Source organism: Nanorana parkeri, unplaced genomic scaffold (assembly GCF_000935625.1).
Source record: "Nanorana parkeri isolate BGI_ZX_2015 unplaced genomic scaffold, ASM93562v1 scaffold201, whole genome shotgun sequence".
Taxonomy (NCBI): domain Eukaryota; kingdom Metazoa; phylum Chordata; class Amphibia; order Anura; family Dicroglossidae; genus Nanorana; species Nanorana parkeri.
In genome coordinates, this window is record NW_017306469.1 from 623838 (window position 1) to 641387 (window position 17550).

The 17550-nt window shown below is 41.3% G+C and overlaps 1 protein-coding gene across 2 annotated transcripts in view; it reads left to right on the top strand.

The window, feature by feature from the left end:
• RC3H1 (ring finger and CCCH-type domains 1) overlaps positions 1 to 7996 on the top strand; it is a 29859-nt gene extending 21863 nt beyond the window's left edge. Inside the window, exons 14-19 of one of the 2 annotated variants that reach the window (XM_018555542.1) lie at positions 2154 to 2367; positions 2781 to 2871; positions 3567 to 3672; positions 4985 to 5131; positions 5488 to 5597; positions 7829 to 7996. In XM_018555542.1, coding sequence (XP_018411044.1) covers positions 2154 to 2367; positions 2781 to 2871; positions 3567 to 3672; positions 4985 to 5131; positions 5488 to 5597; positions 7829 to 7979 — 819 coding nt within the window. In that variant the 3' untranslated portion in view covers positions 7980 to 7996. The remainder of the gene's footprint in view (positions 1 to 2153; positions 2368 to 2780; positions 2872 to 3566; positions 3673 to 4984; positions 5132 to 5487; positions 5598 to 7828) is intronic. The other variant, XM_018555543.1, reaches the window with a different exon arrangement.
• The last annotated feature ends 9554 nt before the right edge of the window (positions 7997 to 17550 follow it).

Genomic DNA, 17550 nt, shown 5'->3' on the forward strand with positions numbered 1-17550 from the left:
CCGACTTCTTGGGTGTCGGTGGGAAGCTGGGGAGGAGATCAGTGAACGTCCGTTCACCGATCCCCTCCCCATACTATGGGACTGGGAGCAATGCGTATTGCATCACTTCCGGTCCCATAGCTGTCATTAATGGGCTCCTGAAGCCCAGCAATAAGCTAGTGAAGTGTGATCTGCACTTCAATAGCTTATTTCAAGTGTAAGGGTGATACTAGGGGTATAGCCCCCGCGAGCACGCGCGTCACAACGTAAACACGCGTCGGGTGTGCCTTCATATGAAAACGACAATCCCGATTATACATGTTTGGTATCGCCGCGCACGTGCCAGAGTGAGAACAATAATTCTAGGGCCAAGATTTATGCGTATCTCAAAACTGATAATCTAAAGGGGCTTTTAAAGCATCGTCTATGGACTTTTTGGGGTACTGAATTTTGTCGCCGTTTCACAGAGGCACACAATTTTTAACCTGGGCATGTTGGGTATCCATTTACTCATCGTAACCTCACCTTTTATATTTTATTAAAAGAAATAATTATTTTATTGAGGTTCGGGGCACTAAATTTAACTTAAGTGCATTTTTCACAAACATTTTGGGTTTGATAATAAGTTGCACTAATATCGTGCAAAATAAAAATTTGCAACTGCCAACATTTTATTCTACAGGGTTTTGGCTGTCGGCAAATATATAATGTTTGGGGGTTTGAAGTAATTTGGATGTGGATTATAACATGTGTACAAAAATTGAAAGAAAAAAAAAAAGGCTTTGGTTATAAAGGGGTTAATAAGACGTTATCCTAGGGTTTAGTATAAGACTAGCCACTCAGTGAGATGAAGCAGTGCAGAGAAATAGTCTCCTCCCACATTATAATTATTTGGATGTCCGTACGTTTAGAAGTTTGTCCCTTTCAGCTCAACCTTTTTGTGGTCTTACGTGTAGCCAGAAAGGATTGCTTCTTCCTCACTGGGGATTCACCAGCCTAGAGTTTTAATAATGCAGGAGGTGATGCCATGGGATTGGAGAAATGTGCTTTGGCGGGCAATGGGAGCTGTTGGCAAAATTGCTCAATTAACTGTTAGTCTACATTATGCAGAATCCTTTGGAGGAGTATGATGCTATTATTTGGCGTGGCATATAGCCGTGTCATTTGGTGCAAATGCAGATTATTGCTGAGATGTCACCAATGCGTTCCACAAAGATTGGGACAGTATTAACCACAGTTAATTACAGGTTATGATAGGAAGGGACTAAAGTAAAACCTTCTCAAAACAGACGATATTTACATGTCTGACATAATCACAAGAGTTTGGAAACCCCCAAGGATAGGATGTTCTCATGGCAGGAGCACAGTTCCATTCAAACATATAGGACTTTCGTGTGCAGGCATGGGCAGCCCCGCCGTGCTGCAGAGAGTGAAGAAACCTGCAGCTGTCAGAGGAGGTTAGTATGGACCTGTGGTGGGGACAGCTCAGTGTATTGGGGGGATAGAATGTATTGTGAAATATGTACATATATTTTAAATGAACAGTTTTATTTAAAGGAGAACTATGAGATGAGTGATTTCCACTCACCTCATAGCCGACCTGTGACAATGAGACTGTCACGGGTCGGCTCAGTAGATCGGGAGGTGAGAGAACACATACCGGGTTCCCTCACCTCTCGATCCTGTCACGGCTCTCTGCCGTGACAGGGGGAGGGGCTGGATTCCCCTCTCCCCCCCCCGATCTGCCAGCGCTGACGGGGGGAACGGACAGGGGGAGGGGGCGGGTACAGCTGGCTCTGCCTCTAGATAGGCAGAGCCAGCTGTCACTCACGCAGCTGGGCGGATCCCGTCATCTACGTCGGGATCCGCTCCAGGTGCGGCGTCTCAGTATACCGCGAGCTGTAGCTCACGGTATACTGAGCTTAGGGTAACGGGAGACGCTAGTTTGTGTCCTCCTGTTACCCTAAGGAGAACTATGGGGAAAAACACTGACCCCATAGTTCTCCTTTAAAGAATTATATCATACACTGCCTCATCATTTTTTTTCGACTATAAAGCAAGCCTAAACCAGCCATTTATACATTTACCATTCAGACAGACCTTTCTAATCATGATTTAAGCTCTCATTGATCGTCTTGCGTACATTATTTCTTTATTTTTAATTTTTCTTGCAGAATGTTGATGGCAAAACCTTGAGGGATCAGCGCCTTGAGCAGCAACGTAGAGCCACTGACGCAGGAGAGGATGATCTCATTCCATTTGGCGACCGGCCTACAGTATCTCGTTTTGGAGCTATTTCTCGCACCTCCAAAGCCTTGTACCAGCCATCATGCCCCATGCAGGCAGCAATGGCAAACCAAGGTGTGACGGCAAAAGCCAGCGTTTCTGGCGGGTTTTCAGGGGAAGTGAGCCACAGTTGTTTTCTCTTAAAGAAGAATTATAGCCTGTTTTTTTTAAATTTATTTTTTTGCCTTAATGCATTCTCTGCATTAAGGCAAAAAACACCTAGCACTTTCCTACCCGTGCAGGGGGAGTGGCGCTAGCGGTCTGGATACCACTAAAGAACGAGGAAATTAAAAAAATTAAGTGTAAAATAACTTTTTTTTAAATAGCAAGTCTGGCCCCCATAATCCAGAAAATAAAAAACCCTGAAGGTTTAATGTCGCTTTAAGTAGACCTAAACCTACTTACTAAAATCTAAATTATTCTTTTATATGCTAATGTTAGTCTTTTATTATTATTTTTTTAGCAGCCTTTCAACAAATGGTTCACCAGGTAACGTGTTTTCCCCTCTTTCTCAGATTACAGTCTGTACAGCAGTCACACCAGCCTGGGAGGTGCTTCATATACACACCCTCAAACTCTTGCTTCTCAGGGACATTTGAGCGAGAGGTAAGTAGAAATGGGTCATCTAGGTTTGAGTAAGCCCCACTAAGCCTTGACATGCATTAAAGCAGAATTAAACTCTGCTGTTGAAGTTCAAGGTTTTTGTCATAATGTGCACAACAAATTTGCACATAATTGCAGACTTGGCTGCCATAGTGCTCCAATTCAACGTGGTGACGGCCTTGATGTCATTCTGTTGCTGCCATCTTTGCCTGCTTCCGGGTTTGGCATGTTCAGCCGTCTTGATTACACAGCCTTGGTAAATTAACTTATGCGCGTGGGAATTCATTCATCCTTGCACCGAGCAGATGCTGTGATTGTACACTGAGGTGCACATGCGCCACTCAGTGTACATTCACAAAAAACATTGCTGGCAGGCAGGAAAAACTGTTGGTGGAGAAGTGAGACTTGAACACTTGTCATCATATATAAATAGTCCAGTTATTAAAGGAAAGTTGCCTGGCTGTCATAATGACCCTCCTGCTCTAGTATAGTAGGGTATTAACCTGGGACAGTATAGACATAAGGAATATTCTGACTTTCCTTATCTGGATAGTTGTTGCAGGCCAGCTACTGAAGCCATTGGGTCAGTGCAACAGCCAGGAAATTAGCCTTTTAGAAGAAAGTCAATGATGGCAGCCCTTGTGTTTTACGCACGGCAGGTTTACTTTAAATGACCACTTGTGATTTCTTGTTTGCAGAGATCGGATAGCAAAGCCTATGCCCACATCTGAGAAGCAGCTCAGGATGGAGTTACAGCAGCTGAACCAGCAGATCAGCCAGCAGACCCAGATGAGAGGCATGGAGGTATGATCTAACTAGCAGTCTTTGCGATTGTGAAATAGTTATTTACAGCAGAGGGTTTTGTTACACAGTTTGTGTTTAAAGGGGAGCTAGTATTATTTATCTATAGGGGTTATTCACAAAGGAGCCGAAGAATATAGCCGTAGCTTCGGCTAATCCTTCGATTCACTTCGGCCGCCGAGCCCTTTGGTTCAACCGAAGGGCTGCTATACGAAGTCACAGCCGAAGCGGGGAAAACGGTCTGCGAAGCAGATGTAGGTTACCATTGCTGACTGCTCCTTCTGCAAATCTTGCTTGCCTGTAATGCTGACCTAGTGGGGTTGATTTCTAAAGGAGTAAATGCTGTTCACTAGCAAAGTGAATGAGAATAAACCTATGTTCACTTTGAATACTTTGGCTAGCAGATGATTGGTTGATTAAAGTTAACATGACTTCATATTATTACTAAACATGGTGAACCTTTACTTTGCTAAGGGAAAAGTCTCCGCTCCTGTAGTAAATAACAAATGGTTTTAATACTTGAAATCACAGACCTGCAATAAGTGTTAAGATAGAGTTCTGCCTTCACTTGCTGCATGCCTATTCCTAGTCGGTGACTTAGAATATATGGAAGCCAGAGACTGCAAGGCAGCCAACATTCTCAGAAGCAAGTCAGCTTGATTTCTCTCGGTACAGGTTTAAACCATTTTAAAGCTAAAAGATCATGGCTCCCGAGTTTCGTTTAGTCAAGTAGCTGCTTCTCAAGAAAGTAGGCAGTTTATCACAGAGCATTTTGTAAGCAATAATAAAGGACAGCTCAGGGCACATGTATAGAACCCCATTAAGACTATGTGACCTAGTCCTTCAAATATGATCAAATAATTTTTCTGTTTCAAAGATTTGGAAGTACAACACAACTGTAGCACAATCCAACTGTGGAATACATTGCATAAGATAACACATTGTAGAGAATGTGATTTGATGAGCTGGACTGTGCCAGGATAGTATGCAGTTAGAAAGGGTACTTGGGTAGGATTACAGCAGGGGGATCTGGGTTTGGATCCACAGTGTGATGTTGCTGTTTACTTATGGTACAGAAAGCAGACAGGAGGTGGGTTAGAGGCACAGGTGACTGGTATGAAAAATGTTGTCATCCTACTAATGATATGGAACATAGAACATTTCTTTATCGACTACTTATTAGATAAAACTGAACTTTTCTCACCTAAATATTTTATAGGTCCCTAGTAATCGTATGCTAGTACAGAGAGAGCCCCCCGCAATGGGAGGTCAACAACAGCAGCAGCAACAACAGCAGCAGCAGCAACAGCAGCAGCAGCAACAACAACAACAGCAGCAACAGCAGCAGCCACCCCCACCACCACCAGCTAAGTGGTCCAGCATGTTGTCCAATGAACAACTGAGTCTTGAGCTGCACCAGGTGGAGCGCGAGATCGGGAAGAGAACACGTGAACTGAGTATGGTAAGTCCCATTTGCAGAAATGGTGCTGATAAGGGTAGAATATAAAAGCAGCCATTAAAAACTTTTTTTTTTTTGAAGGCGTAGGCTCTTGGGCTGTCATCCTTATTCTTTCTATACTACTTTTTAAGACTCTGACACAGGTCAAAGATGTGCATAGTCAGGACTCCAGGTCAGTAATTAAACGGTTCAGGAAGGATAAGATTGGCAACCTGGAGCCTCTTCCTTGTAAAGTTTTAAGTGATGCTTGGAAAATCAGTTTTTACCAGACTAGAAATGGATTGTTGTAAGCTATACAACCTTTTTCTAATGGTTTCAAGTAGCATCCAGATCACCTTCTGACTTTTTTGTATTTGTAGGAGGGTCACTCTATGGGTGTGAAGAGTAAACCAGATGTCATCAAGGTTGAAAATGGGCAAATAGATCCACAGACCAAGGTTCTGTCGCATGAACTCCCACTAAAATTCAGGTATAGGGACATTCTTCTTATACATTGTGATACAAGCCAGTAAATAGCTATTTCTAGCATTGGCACAGTCTGCCTACATTTCAACCTCAAGATATCAATTTTTTAAAGTAATTCCCCTAAGGTGAAACTATATCTTGGCTTAAGTCTTAATGAAACATCTTTTATTCTTCATCTATTTTTTTGCTTGTCCAGTAGTCTTGACCAAGAGAGCAGTTAAGATATCAGAATGCAACCTGGCATGATGTGTACTGTATTTGGTTTGTTGGACTAGTTACATGCTACTGTGGTTGTATTGTACCTTATATAATACAGTAAGAGCATTTTCTTTCTCATCCATCTCATCCAATAAGGGACACAGTGTTAAAGCTTCAGGTTATACTGCCACTTTCTCGGCTCTGATGATTTAACTCTCAAATTAAAGACTTGCGTGTCCTGTACTTTTCCTACTTCTTAGAAGCATCCCTTATGCTTCTCTATGGAATCGACTTCCACTTTTACACTCCCCCCTTTCCCCAAGCTTGGCTTTCCTTCGACCTGCAATACCTGGCATTCCAAGTAAGCCAAATCCACTCGCAAGCCCTTCTAGGAATGGAAGTGTGCCCCAACTTATCCCAGAGTAAGGGGGCATCTACAAGCTTATGTGGATGCTTGGAAGTATTGCATATCCAATGCTAGAGGTGCAAGAGTTGCTCCCTGTGTACCCTGCCCCCTCCTTGCTTTCTCACCTCCAATTTTCCAGCATCACCTCAGTGCCTGGCTAATTTCCAACATGCGTTCTCTAGGCTCTTGTATCATGGGGTCATTGCGCCAGTCCCTGCTTAAAACACTTTTAAAACACTTTTTTTTTTTTTTTTAGTTTACTGTTAGGGGCTTTTGAAAAAAATATTAGGAGTCTAAACAAACTCCTGATAATTACCTTTTTAAAATAGAAAAAGAAATGAGGACACAGAGTCCTCAATCTCTTTTTCTGCAGCCCCTGTTAGGAACGAACAGGAATCCTCTACACTGAGTGCTTCTGTCCATTCATAAATTGTATCTCTGATCAGCACCGTTGTGCACAGTCTCCCCAATGTTGCTCCTCCTGTCAAATCTCCTCTGAATGTGGTTCTTTCTATGCTTCAGGAGCCCCCCTTTGCACCTGTAAGAGGCATCCCCCTTCTCTGCTCTGACTCACAGGCTAGTTTTCTTCTTGTCACCTCGGCTTAGATGTTTCCGAAATGGCAGGTTTTTCTTGCAAGGAACCACTTTTGGTCCCACTTAGGGACAAGGTGGTTTTGAGGCCTAGACCTTCTCCTCCTCCTCTCCTTGTTGCATTTCACATTAATCAGAACATTGTCCTTCCCTCTTTGAGTCCAGCTCCAGTTCACCAGAAGGTGATTTTTTTTCCCCCACTATCTCTAGATGTGGTTTGGGCTGTTTGAATATGTCTCTCTGCCACTTATTCTTTACGGAAGAAGGGACTCTCTTTTTGGCATTCTGGATGAGCCCTTGATTAGCACCCCAGCTTTTAGTGTCATCATTTCTAGGTGGTTCAGACAGACTATTGTGCAAGCTTATATTCTCAAGGCTCACTTCAGCGGGACTGTGAGTGTTTCTTGGCCATTTCGTCATCAGGTCTCGGTTTCCCAGGATTGTAAGGCTTCCACCTGATCATCAGTTCAAACATCTTCTAAGTTTTATCAGGTGGACTTTTCGGCCCCTATGATGCTAGCTTTGGGTATAAGGTTCTTCAGGCTGCTCTTTGAGCTGCAGGCAGTCTCCATTTCCTATTCATACATTGGGCCAGTTAGTGGTTGTTCACTATGTTGCCTATGCCCCAGTCCAACTGCTTTCAGGCATCCTAAAGGTTTAAATCTTCTTGTATTTGTCGTAGACCCATTGTATCCCTCAATGGACTCCAAGAAAAGGATTCTTTAGTGAGCACCAGGATTCTATTTTTTTTTTAAATACTGTGTGGGATGGGGATGGTTTGTTTTTGGTAATGTGGTTTTTAAATGATTTTATGAATTAGGGATTTTGGGAGTTTTTATATGTGTGAATTATATCATGTATAATTTTTTTGGTAGTTTAACATTTGTTTTTTCATTCTGATATCTGAAATGTAGCTAGCTAGTTAACATTGAAATATAATTTGGGTAGTTTGGTTAATTGTAGCAGAGTAAAAGTTTCTAGAAAAATTCTTCTTTGCCTATGTTTGTCACATAAAGGTCATCCACTGATTTTTATTTCAGCAGTGAGGTGCCAAATGGATCGAGCTTGGCCCAAGACATCACCATGCTTTCTGGAAAGACTGCTTCACTAACTCTTTCAGAAGATCCCCAAGTCGGCGATGACAAAACCGAGGCCCTGAGAACTGGTGTCAACTCTGCCACTGCTCCATAAACAACAATAAGGGCTTTCCTGCATACATAAGTTGTTTTTTTTTTGTCTTTTTTTTTTATTTTTGCCTCTGAAAGTGTTTCAATCTAGTGGGAAAGTATATAGAAAATGAAACAGAGGTTTTTTGTTTTGTTTTTGTTTTTTTGTGTTTTTTATTTTATATATATATAAATATATTGGAGGGAGAGCTCAGAGCAATTGGGAGTGTAAAAAAACAAAAAGTTAATATTTAAGATTTGCTTACATAACCCCGTTTTTGGGGGTGAGAGATAGCTAAAACCTGTGACCCTGCTCTTCTGTTCCCTCCCCTCCAAAGCATGACAGGCTAGGTATAAAATGTGCATTGAAAACACCACTAGTAAGAACAACCTCTGCACATATTTTCACATTAACACATTTTTTAATAAAAAAAAAAAAAATTATACAGAATACAAAAAAATATATATTAAAAAAAAGACACAGATGAAAATTAGCAGTATCTGCAAGCAATTCAAGATTAGTTGTTTTTGTTCTGTGAATGAACTTAATTTTAATACCTTTGGATGCCTTGGATGCAAGGCTTTAAAGACAAAAAAGGAAGATATTATATATATATACTCTGTTTGATTAATTGTACGATCTTATTGCTGTAGATTTACATTTATTTTTTTCTTGTTTTGTTTGGACGGTATTACATAGCCAGAGATCTATACAGCCCTATGTCATTTCTTGTGGGGGGAGGGGGGCCGCTTTCCTTTTGAGCGGCCAGTCCTTATATTTTTAGATAGTCTTTATATTAGAAGTGGTGGATGTAATCTTATTATAAAGGCTTTGCAATGCTTCTCTTGCCTGACACCCGCAAATATAAACTCGCTAGCAGTGCTGTTCAACTGGATGGCAAGTTTATAGGGAGTAAAAAAAAAACAAAATGCTTGAGGCAGGGTGTATAAATTATTTTTTTAATTCAGATAAACTGATTTCTTCAAAAGTCTCAAGATTCAATATCAAAATTTGTCATCAGACTTTTGTCACCAGAAGGAGCCAAGCGTGAGCTCATTAGTAGGGTGAGAGTTTGGCGTGGGGGTGGCCAGTGTGGTGATGATCATTAAGTATTCCCAAAAACATGCTGGAGACAAGAGGGGGCTAACTGTACTGAATTGCACCCTCTTTCTGCTATCTAGCCACATAGTGCAGTGGTGGGATGACCATGCATTACTTTACACATTTTTAGCTTGTCTGTGTTTCAACTGTATTTTTTATGATTTGGTTGGAAACTTATTTAAAAAGAAAAAAAAGCTAGAAAAAAGTTTTAAAGTTTATGTAAGGTTTTGTTTTTGATAGATGAGGGATGGAATAGAACCGGTGTCCCCAATGGGGAGCATCATCCTCTGTCTTGGTGACCATTGTCACAGAGACAAATAGTGAAGGGAAATCCATAATTTTTGAGTTGTCACCAGACCAAGAGGTGACGGCTAATCATCCAATTGAGACAAATGTTCCCTTGGCAACTCTCTCAGATGGGCATTATCCTCACTTTTGGGAGATTTCCTCCTGTTTCCTGATGCTTTTCCAGGAGAGGAAGTGAATGAAGGGAAACCTCCCCAGCAGGACAGAGGTGGCACACAAAAAAAATAAAATAACCTGATGAGTTTTTAAGTCTTCCCTTCTCTATCCAAAACTGAAAGAAATAACCTTTGCCTATAGATACATTTTATCACCTCCAAGGGAAGTAAACCACCCTAAAATGCTTCCACACAAACATCTTTGGAGCTTGTATGGTGATCTCATGCCCGTGCTTTGCCATCAAATACAGATCTTTTTTTTTTTTTTGCCTACGGTTTTAGAGCAAGAGAGAGATTGCCAACCCAAGTCTGCCTCATTTATCAGTGTCTGAAAGATATCTCTGAGCTGCAGCAACCTATCACATCCATTCACTATCTGCCCTGCACTGTCATTAAAAAAGGGATTATGTTACAGGTTGCAAGGGGTCCCATAGACCGTTGTTCTTTCAAACACATTGGTAAATAAGTGGCCATGTATTCCTTTTATTAAAGAGGAATTCGAGCTGGCTATGTAATAACTTCCCACATTGTTCTGGTGGGGTAAAGCAAGAATGAATTACTTTTTTTTGTTCTTTGTATTAGTGTTTTTCCTTCTTTCACCTTCTCTCTCTCTCTCTCTCTCTCTCCCCCCTCTCAAGTATCTCCTTAATCTTTAACTCCTGCTGGGTCAGTGTCCGCCTCAGCGTTACGTTCCATGAATCCTATATCGAAAGGCGTGTCAACCAGAACTATTGTACAATATATGTACCTTTTTATGATAAAAGGGTGGGTGTCCGAGGTCCCTGGCTTTGCCTACCAGTTGATGTTTCCAAAAGTGAAGGTGCTTGGATTTGAGCGCCTGTTTAATTTTTTCCTTATTGCCAGGAGGAGGCACCGCGTTTAATATACTGTTTCACATTGAATTAAATTGAACATTTCGGACCTGCCGGTCACACATTTGATATTTACATATATCCGCTTGGAGTTCAAGCTAACTTTTTTTTTTTATTTAAATAAATTACCATAGCATTATGTGTGTTTTGTGTACATCTGCAATGATAAGCAAACACATGAAATATGTTTTAAGGTTTTTTTTTTTCTTCTTCTTCTTGGATGAGTGCAGCTTCTAGGTTCAGGGAGATCTGCGCACTTTGAAGGCATTTACAGATTTTTTTACTTTTTTTTTTTGGAAAGGCATTTAATCTGTGCACTTTATAGAAATTCACATGACCTCTATTTTCTTAGGAGATTCATTCAGGCATCCACTTTCCAGTAGCAAGCAATTAAACATAGGATTATATTTAAATATATCCATCTTGGTGCTATAGTTTACTGTATTACTACTTCTAGTGATAGCAAATAGATTTCATGGTTGTGCTAAAGAAACTGAACAACTTGGATGATAACCTCAGTGCTGCTAGGGGGCACTATTGGAACAAACTGATCTGTGAATTTTCCATGGTTGAAGACCCGCACTGGGGGTGGATTTTCCTTTTTTTTTTTTTCATCCTGAAAATAGAAAAACCTTTTAAAATAGAGATGCAATATTGGTACAAGGCATTTAGCTTTCTGTCACCATTATGTCATTAGTTCTAATAGACTGATGAGTTGCTTTTTTCTCCCCTGTAGTTACCTGCCTTAGGTAAGACTCCACCAAAAACAAAAAAATGCTTTGAATGAGCTGTTAATGCAAACTTACATATTTGTTTAATGTTTAACATCGGGGTAAGCAACCTTGGCATTCCATCTGTGGTGAAACTACAAGTGCCATGAGGCATTGCAAGACAGTTAGCCAGAAATAGAGGCATGGTGGGGTTTGTAGCTTTACCACAGCTGGAGTGCCGAGGTTGGCGACCCCTGCTGTAGATAGTCTGCTTCTGTAAAGATAACTGCAACCATGCATTGTTTCTCCTCCTATGTGCAGGTAGAACATGTTCCTCCTTTTGGTTATTAGGAGTCAGAGCAGCCTTTTGGGGTAATTGCCTTGCCGTTGGATAGATGTACAGGAAGTAAAAAAAAGTTGTTCCTTGCCCGGGGCTTTAAAACATTTTTCTAACAGCCTTGCTACATTAGTAGAAAGGCAGGTGGGCAGTGTTGAGGTTAGTGGAAACTTTAAAAGGGCTATATTGGATATAGAGAATGCAATAGTTCGTGCCCCAGTCATAAGGGTACATTAATACCTGGCTATGGAGGAGTTTTTCTGGCATATTGTAACAGTACATGCACAGTTAAGTGATGCTATGGTCATCTGTCTGCTGTCCAGTGACCAAACCAAGACCATAGATATCTAGAGTTTTTGCCATAGGAGTTCACAACGGGTAGTCCCAAACGCTGATTGGATCAATAATCGGTCTAGATACTTGAGTCGTGTTGTCTGCATTCAGAAATGAATGCATAGATGCACGTTTAATAGACCTATGAAGAACATTGTGATATTTGTACCTGCAGTCTTTGTACGTGCACCATGTGGCAGAACACCTCGTGGGTACAGCACCAATTGTTAAAGCTTACATAACCTGAAGCCTAGGTTTCTTCAGACACTATCAATCTTCCTTTCACTTGAATTTTTGAGATTTCAGACTCCTACTTCTCAACAAATGACTCTTTTTGTCTTTGTTTGCTCATAGCATATTTCCACCCACACAAGTTGCAGTTTCTGTTGGAAATTGTGCAGCATATGTGTCACTTTCCTCATACTTTATGCCCCCACTCCTTTACTTTGTCCACTCCCAGCTTTACCTAACCTGCAGAATCAGACTCCTATTCCCTTCGAGCTGCCTCATCGAAACTATAAAGAGAAGAAGAAGAAAAAAAAAAAAGAGCAAGAAAATGAAGAAGCATTCAGACGAATTTATTTAGCACATAACTTCTGTGAAGTTGCTGTTTTCTAATGGTGTTATAACTCAATAATGTAGAAACGTGGGGAAACCTTCAACTGGTAGGCACTGTACTCAGTAGCTGGGACCTCTGTGTTCTAACTTTAACAAGCACACAGCTGTATTAGACCTGAAGAAGTCTCAAGTCTTGTGATCAGCCTTCATTTCCTGTCGAGAGATCTGTGGAGCAGGGTAATGACCCGTCTGGCGTATGTTTGGCCCGGGGTGGGGTAGCGATGTAGACCTTGAGGAACAGCCTAATTATAGTTTAGCGATTTAATCTACTTGGTTAGTAAAATAAAAAATAATCTAGTATTCTGTTTTGTTGAGCCGAAACAATAATTTTAATAGTGAGTGAAATGTGATGACCCCTGTCTCAAAATGCTGGTTGTTAAACTGTTGGCTTGTTTGAATACTTGTCACCGTCTTAAATCAAGTCTGCAGATCAGGGAAGCTGATATCAAAACTCCTTTTTTTTGTGTGTTGGGTCCGTGATTCAAAGTATCAAAGCCAGAGGGATTAACACAGCATCCAGGGATCTTCCATTTCCAGCAAGAGATCAGCAATGGCAACCTCCATGATCCTGTCCTTAAAATCATCCTGAAGATTGTTGTCTCTCTTAGGCTGTCTAGTGGTGGGATTACTGCAACTGCTGCCTCTGCCTTCGACAGCAGCTATTGAAAAAACAAGAGTCTCCTTCATTGAAGATGATGAGAGAAACCCTCTTTCTAATGCATGCAGAGGATTGGCACGATGGATCTTTCACCCCCAGAGACCTGGATAGGCCAGTAGGTGATTCAGTATGCCAACGTCCACAAACAGCAGAAATATCTGTTTTGAGTGGACTGACCATTTAAAGGGAATCTGTCACTACTATTTTAAGCCTAATTGTTGTTAGTGCAGGGATGTCCATTTTTTACATTTCTTCTCCAAGGCTCTTATTAAGCTCCAGTGCCAGTGTAAAATCCACCTGAAGCAATAGCCTGCAGATAAGACCACTGCTGTCTCTGTAAGAGTATGGGTTTCTCTGCAGCGCCCTGACATGCTTCCTGCTGAGCTTAGAGCTGAGCAATCAGCAAAGCTCATGCTCACTTCTGATTGGAGAACTCTAGCTGTGACACGGCATGTCAGACCACAGCAGAGAGTCCTCTGCTTCCACTCATAGACTAACAGTGTTATCTACAGCGTGTGCTGCCCCAGTGAGAAGATTTTACAGCGGCACTGGAGCTCAATGTAAAATTCTTATAGAAGTCAAACATTTTATAATGTTGTTTTCCTGCATGTTTCATTCTAAATGAAACTACAATTGCTTCTGCCATGGAAGAGCCTGGAAAGGGCTGCTTCTGGCAGAGCCCTCTCACATAGGTGTATTGCTCTGTGGCAGAGACCAGTTACGTGGTCATTTGTGCTTTTTCTACTCTCCAGTGCTGTGCTGGCCGGATACAGATACCGAACGGTAGCTTGTGCCATTTTGTTCTAGGTAGTTATCAATATCTGCTTTTTTAAAATATTTATTTACTGTAATAGAGTAGCTTGTGCTTGTGTAGCCCATAAAATGCTTGTCCCTGCCTCCCTTCTCTGGAGGACTTCATACTGTATTTAAACTCATCGATACTTTTAATATTGATTTAAAGCAAAACCTGTGCTTTACTGGGGGTGCTTTCCACATTTTGCGTACCACTTTTCATTGAAGAGCTTGTAAACTTACATCACGTTCTTCTACAAGCTTGAACTTTTTCATATTGCCATTTGCTGTGCAGATTTTTTCTCTGCCATTATTGGCTGGAAAAAGAAAGGAAAGCTTACTTCAATGAGAGTACTAACAGGACACCCCCCACCCCCCCGTAGAAAAGTATCTCTTGCTACAATCAGTAGTGATTAGCATTTTTAGCAGAGGTCTGTCCTATTTATTCAGAGACCTTTTTATATTGGCCATTTTGCATTTTTTGCTTAGCAGTCCTTTAAAGGAAAAGTATGGTGCGTTTTCAGTGAGCACATTTTTTGTTCTCGTTTACGTGAATCTTTTTTTGTACAAGCTTGTTTTTCCATATTTTTGTTATTGCATTAAATACAATTTGTAGGTTAGCCACTAGAGAGGGCTCTAGGTGGTTCAATGCAATTAATCTCTACTGAAATAAGATATCAGTCCGTATATTGACCAGCTCCTAGCCTTGCATTGTAAGAAGAAGCACAGCCGTTCCGTGGCGAAGTAGAGCTGCGTGTGTAATGAACAAATATGGCTGCCCCCATGTGATACCTAGAAATATTAACACAAATTAATGATAAAGATTACATTAAGCTTGATTTGATTTAGTTGGTTAACAAAAAAACTATACATGCCCTTTAACTCTTTGCTGTTTGTAAGCGGGAAGAATATGATGGACAGGCTTTCATGACATGTTTCTTGCAGAAACGAATGTTAATTAGCAGTCGCTTGGTTTTCATTAAACTTGATGGATTGCTGTGCAAGCGTATTCACTCCCTGCACTGTACTTTTGTTCCAATTTTGAAATACTGTAACTGGCTTAGAACTGCATAGACTGCAATTATGCTTATAACAACATTTCTTCAAATTGCCCAGATCAAACTCCTATCAAAGTAGCTAACTCTAAACGCTTCATTGCTGCAGGATTGATTGTTGCCTAATGGCCACTGTGTTCTTAAAGGACCAGCAAAATGTTGAAAAGGGTTGAGTCCCATCTCAGATATTCTATCTAGAGCTGCAGCTAACGATTATTTTCAAAATCGATTAGTTAGCCGATTATATCAGTTTGGCAGCATGATTGATCCTAATTTCTTAGCATTAGAGGTTAACCCTTTTGTTGATACTTGTCTCCCTCTAAACACATTGAAATATATGCATTGCAAATCCAGTTGCCAGTGATGGTCTTTTTGATGCTTATTGATGCTGATATCCATTTTAAAAATGTAGTTGAGCCCTAAATGTCTTAGGGTAAGTCACTGCACAGCTAGGCTTTCCTGTGTGTTGATGTGTTCTGGAGGCAGCCATTTTGTTAGGTGAAGCCATGTTTCTGAGAATGCCATTTGTTTTTAAAGACGTGGTGCTATCAGTGAAAGATTAGGTGCTTGCAGGTTATGCCAGTGTGGTTTCACTCATTCCTCATACACTGGTTGAACTTCGACCCAGTCCTGGCAAAATTCAACCCATGTGTGGCCCAGATGGAACTTCGACCCAGTCCTGGCAAAATTCAGCCCACGTGTGGCCCAGATGGCACTCTTCCATTGGACAAAAGTGTTATTTTTGTTCAGTCGACTTTTCCCAATCAGCAGATGTCACTTTTTGGGTATTCTGAGAGCGGCACACAGGCCACAGTTAGGGGGGGGATTCCCCCATCCATTTCGTTCAGTCCATGAGGCTAAACAATCTTAGCCTCATGGGTGTCCAGAATGGCCATCTCTGCTGTGCTTGAGGTTGAGCGCTATGATGTGTTTGACTTTAATAAAGAGAATACCTGTTTCCAGCAATAGTGCCTGCAGCCTCCTGGCTCTGAGTACATTCTGTAGTCTTTTCTTTCAGTGAGCTCAGTGTAGAACTGCTCTCCAAGCTGCACCCTCAGGCAACTCCTCACATTGCCGTTTTTTCATAGGCTGCAGAAACGATTAGAAATGTATAATAAATTTCTTTTAAAATAGTGGTGTTACCTACAAACATTACTCAGATTGTTTGCATAGTAGGGTAAGCGGGGTGTGTTATGTAACGAAGGCTTAACTTTGTGGCCATGGTTCACCTATCTATCAGTCTAAAGTTCTGCTTCATGCATTCCTGCAGCTCCTTCTGTCCGTGTGTCAGATTTCCTCAGATTTCCTATTGTTAAGCTGGCCATACACAATGAAAAATACTCTCAATTCCACCATCCACTCATTATGGGGGAATGGGGCCACGCACTTATTGAATTTCAGCCGGGACCTGCTAAGGCGGCAGCATTTCCACCAGTATTGGGCCCCATTGCAGTGTATACACTTATTCAGTGTATGGGCGGCTTAAGTCTGACACTGGAGGTTGACAAACAAAACCAGAAGAGCACTTTGTGCAGTGTTTTTTCTCACCCTTCTTCATTTAAATGTATAGAGCGGTGTTGCCCTTTAGTTAACTTATCATGAAAAGTAGAATTTAGTTACGTGTTTTTGCTAGGCGTTAATATTTTTGGTAACTGTTGAGCCATTATTAGATAATATAGTAGATAAAAGAAGAATAATCTTTCTGCTATAGATGGAATTCCATATATTACTTTGTAACAAAGTTTTAACTATCACAAGGCTGACTTCTGTCTCAGGTCTAAGCAGCTGGCGTGCAGAACCCATCATGCTCCTGTGAAATGAAGAGTGCTTCTAGCTGGAGGAAAACATTTTCGATAGATTTGTCTTGACTTTCTTACATGCAGACGTTGGTATATGACACAGTCCTTCTGGCACAGATTTGAAACTTAGTAACATCAGTTGCTTCCTAAACAGAGGCTGTGAATGGTTGAAAGTACAACAGAACATCCACTTCTTTAGGTTTGGGCTACCTAGACTCTACCTGTATAGCAAATACTAACCTTAAGCTGGGTATACACGTGTCTATTTTTTTTGTTCAACCTGCGGGCTGAGCAAAAAAAATAAAACCTGATTCCTCCATCAACGCTTAAGAGTGTTGATTGGGAGAACCCCTGCTGTTTGCACCGTATTCTGACAGCGGCTGTCGGCTGCTGTCTGAATACACGAACGGAGCAGGTATGCTAGTTCCATTTGGTCGAGACTTTTCCAATGGGCTCCTTCGATCAGCTGTTTGAGGGATGTCGGGCAGAAGGGTGCCAATATTGGCCCCCAGGGTGCGAATTTCAGCAGTTTCATCAGGAATCGGACACAATTTGACATGTGTATACCCGGTTTTAGCATACATTGCAATTTTTGTTCTGGGACTATATGTTACAGGTGCTTTTATTCAGTCCTGTGGATACCTGTATAAAATAACTTGAGCTGTACTTTGCACCAGCAACCTGAACTTAGTTGTGATCTCATTCTAGAACTGCAGGTAAAAAGCTGCACAAATACACAGTGAACAGACTTATCTCTGCCTTGCTGGGCTCGTCCCACTGGTGGTTGTATCTGTAAGTTGGCGATCTAAAGGGGCTTCCTCATTCACATGGGAGCTATACAAAATCCCTTATTTCAACT